The sequence below is a fragment of the Hemiscyllium ocellatum genome, chromosome 5, assembly GCF_020745735.1.
Source record: "Hemiscyllium ocellatum isolate sHemOce1 chromosome 5, sHemOce1.pat.X.cur, whole genome shotgun sequence".
In the NCBI taxonomy this organism is placed as follows: Eukaryota; Metazoa; Chordata; class Chondrichthyes; order Orectolobiformes; family Hemiscylliidae; genus Hemiscyllium; species Hemiscyllium ocellatum.
The window spans coordinates 123,298,431-123,304,583 of record NC_083405.1 but is presented as its reverse complement, the minus strand read 5'-3'; the positions used below and the strand labels follow the sequence as shown (position 1 = coordinate 123,304,583).

Here is a 6,153-nt window from a genome sequence, read left to right as displayed (position 1 = left end):
TGTCAGATGCTTTTCGAAAATTCAAAGTTTCACACAGAAAGAAATTGAGGAGTATGAAAGTTGAACAGAATTTGATTATGACTGAAAAGAGAGACGTTTTGCTGAAGTCTTTCTGTTTGCACTTTATCAGGACAAATAGGGCGGCACAGTGGCTCACAGCACCAGGAACCCGGGTTCAATTCCAGCCTCGGGCGACTGTCTGTGTGGAGTTTGCACATTCTCCCCGTATCTGCGTGGGTTTCCTCTGGGTGCTCCAGTTTCCTCCCACAGTCCAAAGATGTACAGGTTAGATGAATTGGTCATGCTAAATTGTCCATAGAGTTAGGTGCACTAGTTAGGGGAATGGGTCTGGGTGGGTTACTCTTCATCTTCTCCCCCACTCACCCATTGTACTCTATGCTACTCTCTCCCCACCCCCAACCCCCCCAAGTTTCTCTCTCCACACTTCAGTCTCTCTGTCTTTATTCCTGATGAAGGGCTTTTGCCCGAAATGTCGATTTCGCTGCTCGTTGGATGCTGCCTGAACTGCTGTGCTCTTCCAGCACCACTGATCCAGAGTCTGGTTTCCAGCATCTGCAGTCATTGTTTTTACTCTTTGGAGGGTCAGTGTGGACTAGTTGGGCTGAAGGGCCTGTTTCCACATTGTAGGGAAGATAAATACAGGAATGTCAAATTTCAAACAAGACAGGAGAAAAATATATGCAGGTTTGCGAAGATGAGTGTAAAATGAAAATTTTGGCCGCATGTCTCTTTGCAGCAATATTCAAGGCTGAAAATTGTATACTGTTGAACGAGATTGAAAACTGTCTCATTAACAGCAAAACATGGTAACAAATGGAAAATGTTTCAAGGGATAGCATTTGATTTGTTGACAATTGATTTGTTTTGTTCTTGTAGGTCATACTGTTCATTAATACTGTTCATATAATATTTTAAACTTTTTATTCCATATGTTAATTAATTTAAAAATACCAGCGATTTGAAGTCTCAGCCACAACGTCTAAGCAGTCCAGCAGGATTACGAGTCCATTGATGTATGTTATTCATGAACAAATTATTCAGGAGCAGGAGTAGACTACTCTCAGTCTGTTAAGTCAGCTCTAACATACAATATGATCATAAAAGCAAATATGATCATGCTTGATTCATCACTCCACATTACTGCTTATTCCTAATAAATTCTCCATGAGAAAACGTTATCCATCTCTGCCTTAAAAAAAGATTAAAAGACTGTTTTCACCACTTCTCACAGTACCAGCGACCCAGGTATGATTCCAGTCTCAGGTGATCTCTGCATGGAATTTGCACATTCTCCCATGTCTGCGCAGGTTTCCTCCCACAGTCCAAAGACATACAGATTCGGTAGATTGGCCATGGTCAATTGTCCATAGTGTACAGGCTAGGTGGATTAGCCATGGTAAATATGGGATTATAGGAATAGGATGGGACACTGGGCCTGGGTGGGACACTCTTTGGAGGGTTGGTGCAGATGTAGTCGGAAAAATGCTGAAAATGTGTTGATGGAAAAGCGCAGATCAGGCTCCTCCAAGGAGAAGAGTCAACATTTCGGGCATTCCTGAAGAAGGGCTCATACCCGAAACGTCGACTCTCTTGCTCCTTGGATGCTGCTTGACCTGCTGCGCTTTTCCAGCGACACATTTTCAGCTCTGATCTCCAGCATCTGCAGTCCTCACTTTCTCCTAGTGGGAAAAATGGCCTCTTTTCACAATGTAGGGATTCTATGTTTTTTTTAAAACCATCTTTTCTGGAAGAAAGTTTCAAACACTCATGACCCCCTTAGAGGAAGAAATTCCTTTTCCTGTTGTAAGTGGATGGCCTCTTGTTTTTAATCATCTGACCCTCAGTTCTAGATTCACCTACAAGAGGAAACATCCTCACTACATTCATCATGTCAAGACTGCTCAGGATCTTATGTGTTTCAATTAATCTTTTAATCTTTAACTCTAGCAGATACAAGTTGACCTTGTTCAAACATTCCTCTGAAGATAACCAACTATTCCAGATATTAGTCCAGTAAAACTTCACTGAACCACTTCGTACATTTCCATCCTTCCCGAAATAAGGAGACAACTCTGTGCACACAACTCCAGATGTGCTATCACCTGTGCAACTGAGAAGCATAACCTTGCTATTCAATTCCCCTTCCAATAACTGATAATATTGTATTAATGTTCCTAGTTATTTGATGTATGTGCAAGCTACCCTTTTGCAAGTCATACATTATGACATTCAGATCCTTCTGCATCTCAGAGCCTTGCAAGATCTCACCATTTAGATAATATGCTGCTTTTTATTCTGCCTGCCAAAATCGATAATTTCACATTTTCCCACATTATATTCCATTTACCAGGTCTTTGCTCACTCTCAGAGTCTCTCTCTCTGTAGCTCCCTTATATTCTCTTCATAACTACTTCTTCTGCCCAACTTCATATCAATAAATTTAGCAGTCAAACTTACAATTCCTTCATACAAATATTTCATATAAAATTGAAAAAAGACGAAAACCCAACACTGGTCTCTGTGGTACACCATTTATCACAACTTGCCATAGAGAATATGGCCCATTTATGCCTACTTTGCTTTCTATTACAACATAGAACATTACAGCACAGTACAGTCCCTTCGGCCCTTGATGTCGCGCTGACTTGTGAAACCAATTTAAAGCCAGTCTAACCTACACTATTCCATTATCATCCATATATTTATCCAAAGATTATTTAAATGCCCTTAAAGTTGGCAGGTCCACTACTGTTGCAGGTGGGGCATTCTACATCCTTACTACTCTCTGAGTAAAGAGGCTACTGCTGACATCTGTCCTATATCTACTACCCCTCAGTTTAAAGCTATGTCCTCTCTTGCTAGCCATCACCATCCGAGGAAATAGGCTCAAACTGTCCACCCTATTTAACCCTCTGATTATCTTGTATGGCTCTATTAAGTCACCTCTCAACCTTCTCTCTAACAAAAACAGCCTCAAGTCCCTCAATCTATCCTCATAAGGCACTCCCTTCATACCAGGCAACATCCTGATAAATAAATGGCCAGCTAATCTCCTATTCATGCCAATGTGTTACCCTTTACACTAGGAGCTTTTAGCTTCCACAATAACTTTTGATGTAGTTCCTAATCAAATGCCTTCTGGAAATCTAAATACATTATACCATCCACTGGCTCATACGTCATTCCCTTAAAGAAATCCAATAAATTGCTTAAATATGACTTTCCTTCCACAAGAACATGCTGAATCCCCTTAATTCCACTGATCTTTTCTAAGTGTCCTGCTATAATGTCATTAGTAATAGCTTCTAACATCTTCTCTCGGGCTGGTATTAACTTGCCTGTAATTTACTACTTTTGGTCTCCCTCCCTTTTTGAATAAAGGAGTTGTATTTGATTTTTCACCTGAGCAGGATCATCTTCAAATTGAGAGAATTTTGAAAACTTTAAACCAACACATCAACAACCTCACTAACCACCTTTTTATTTAAGACTCACCCCCACCCCTACCCCCGGATCAAGTCCATTAAGATCAAAGGACTTGTCACAGGAGCTCCATCACTTCACACAACGCCACTTTCTTGGTAAACATAATTTTCCTGCAGGTTCCTTCTTCCTTTCCATTTCCTGATTTGCAGCTATTTTTGTTACTTCTATTCTGTTCTGTGAAGAACAATGTTTCATCTTATGTTCAGATGGCAGTTAGGAAGGGAAATGCAATGTGCGTATATATTTCAAGAGGGCTGGAATACAAGAGAGGAGTTGTACTGCTAAGGCTGTATAAGGTTCTGGTCAGACTGAATTTGGAATACTGTAAGCAGTTTAGGGCCCCATATCAAAGAAAGGATGTGCTAGCCTTGCAGGGGATTCAGAGGATGTCTGCAAGAATGATCCAGAGAATGATGGGGAATGGTTGAGCACTCTGAGTCCATATTCGCTGGAGTTTACTAGGATGAGCGGAAATCTTACTGGAACTTATAGAATGCCGAGAGGCCTGGATAGATGTGGAGATGATGTTTCCACTCGCAGGAGACCATGACCAGAGGGCATGGCCTCAGAATGAAGGCAAGACCTTTTAGAACTATGGATGAGGAGGAATTTCTTCAGCCAGTGGTTGATGAATCTATAGAACCCACTGTCACAAAAGGTTGGGGAAGCCATTGAGTGTATTTAAGACAAATGATAGATAGATTATTGATTAATAAGGGAATCAAGAGTCAGGGGAAAAGGCAGCAGCATGGGGTTGAGAAATATATCAGCTTTGATCAAATGGGAGAGAAGATTCGATGGCTGATGGTCTAATTCTGCTCCTAAGTGGAATGGTCTTATAGCCTCTGGATGGTGTGTGCTTGAAAGGCCTAATCTCACTAGAGATATGCTCTGCATGTATCAAATAGGGGTTCAGCTGATCATTGAAAAAATTATATGCCAAATTACAGATTTAAATCAGAACTTGGTTCTTCTCTATTACCAACTACAATCACTCAGTAACAAGCTACCTCTAGAAACTATACAAATGGCCTGATTTTATTTTGGGTAAGCATTAGTCAGGTTATACACAATACAGTATGAAACCATCTTAATGATGCAGTTTGTTGACAAGATGGACCCACCTCCTCTCCTTTTTGAATCCTACGGTTGGAGCTGATGATTATTTTATGTCCCTTCTCAAACGTCACCACCTCAGCCACACAATTTGGTGCACAGGAATGATTAATATATCTGAGAGAGATTATAATGCACATCAGGTTACCAGAAATGACTTATGAACATGAAAGAAAATACAAAGTTCCGAGAAGAGAGAGAGAGAGAGAGAGAGAGAGAGAGAGAGAGAGAGAGAGAAAGAGAGAGAGAGAGAGAGAGAGAGAGAGAGAGAGAGAGAGAGAGAGAGAAGAGAGAGAAAGAGAGAGAAAGAGAGAGAAAGAGAGAGAAAGAGAGAGAAAGAGAGAGAAAGAGAGAGAAAGAGAGAGAAAGAGAGAGAAAGAGAGAGAAAGAGAGAGAGAGAGAGAGAGAGAAAGAGAGAGAAAGAGAGAGAAAGAGAGAGAAAGAGAGAGAGGGGACGAGAGAAAGAACGAGAGAGAGAGAGAGAGAGAGAGAGAGAGAGAGAGAGAGAGAGAGAGAGAGAGAGAGAGAGAGAGAGAGAGAGAGAGAGAGAGAGAGAGAGAGAGAGAGAGAAGAGAGAGAGAGAGAGAGAAAGAGAGAGAGAAAGAGAGAGAGAAAGAGAGAGAGAAAGAGAGAGAAAGAGAGAGAGAAAGAGAGAGAGAGAGAGAAATGAGAGAAAGTGAAAGGATAGAAAGAGCGAGCGAGCGAGAGCGAGCGAGCGAGCGAAAGAGAAAGAAAGCAAGAGAGAAAGAAAGCAAGAGAGAAAGAGCGAGAGAGAGAGAGAAAGTGAGAGAGAAAGAAAGACACACACGCGCGTGCACACACACACACAGTGTGAGAGACACAGAAACTTGCAGCACTATCTGCAGACTGCTAACTTGCAGATCCATCTTCAATCCTGCAGGAACCGCAAATATTTGGACTCTTCTTCCAGCTAGTCAGTCAAACAAGCACATCAAGAACTGCTTAAAATTTAACTGGTTGCTTTTTTCAGAGGGTTAGCTTTGAAGATGAACTTCAACAAATCAAATGACATTTTCTTGTCTTGATTGTTCTTATGGGCTAAAATGAAAATGGTTCCATGCCATAGAATCACAGAGATGTACAGCACGGAAAGAGACCCTTCGGTCCAACTCCTCCATGCTGACTACATATCCTAAATTAATCTAGTCCCATTTGCTAGCACTTCGGTCATATCCCTCTAAACCCTTCCTATTCATATACCCATCCAGATGCCTTTTAAATGTTGCAATTGTACCAGCCTCCACCACTTCCTCTGGCAGCTCATTCCATATATGCACCACTCTCTGCGTGAAAAAGTTGCCCCTTAGGACCCTTTTACATTTTTCCCCTCCTCATCCTAAACCTATTTCTCTCTAGTTCTGGACTCCCCACCCCAGGGAAAAGACCTTGTCTATTTATCCTATCCATGCCCCTTATGATTTTATAATCCGCTATAAAGGTCACCCGTCAGCCTCCGATCTCCCAGGAAAACAGCCCCAGAGTAATCAGCCTCTCCCTATAGCTCAAATC

At 41.6% G+C, this 6,153-nt stretch overlaps 1 protein-coding gene across 5 annotated transcripts in view; it reads right to left on the bottom strand.

Annotated features, from left to right (window-relative positions):
* kmt2ca (lysine (K)-specific methyltransferase 2Ca) overlaps positions 1-6,153 on the bottom strand; it is a 590,636-nt gene that overhangs the window by 3,360 nt on the left and 581,123 nt on the right. For all 5 annotated transcript variants that reach the window (XM_060825139.1, XM_060825142.1, XM_060825140.1 and 2 more), the window contains one exon: positions 4,632-4,740. In XM_060825139.1, the coding sequence (XP_060681122.1) occupies positions 4,632-4,740 (109 nt within the window). The remainder of the gene's footprint in view (positions 1-4,631; positions 4,741-6,153) is intronic.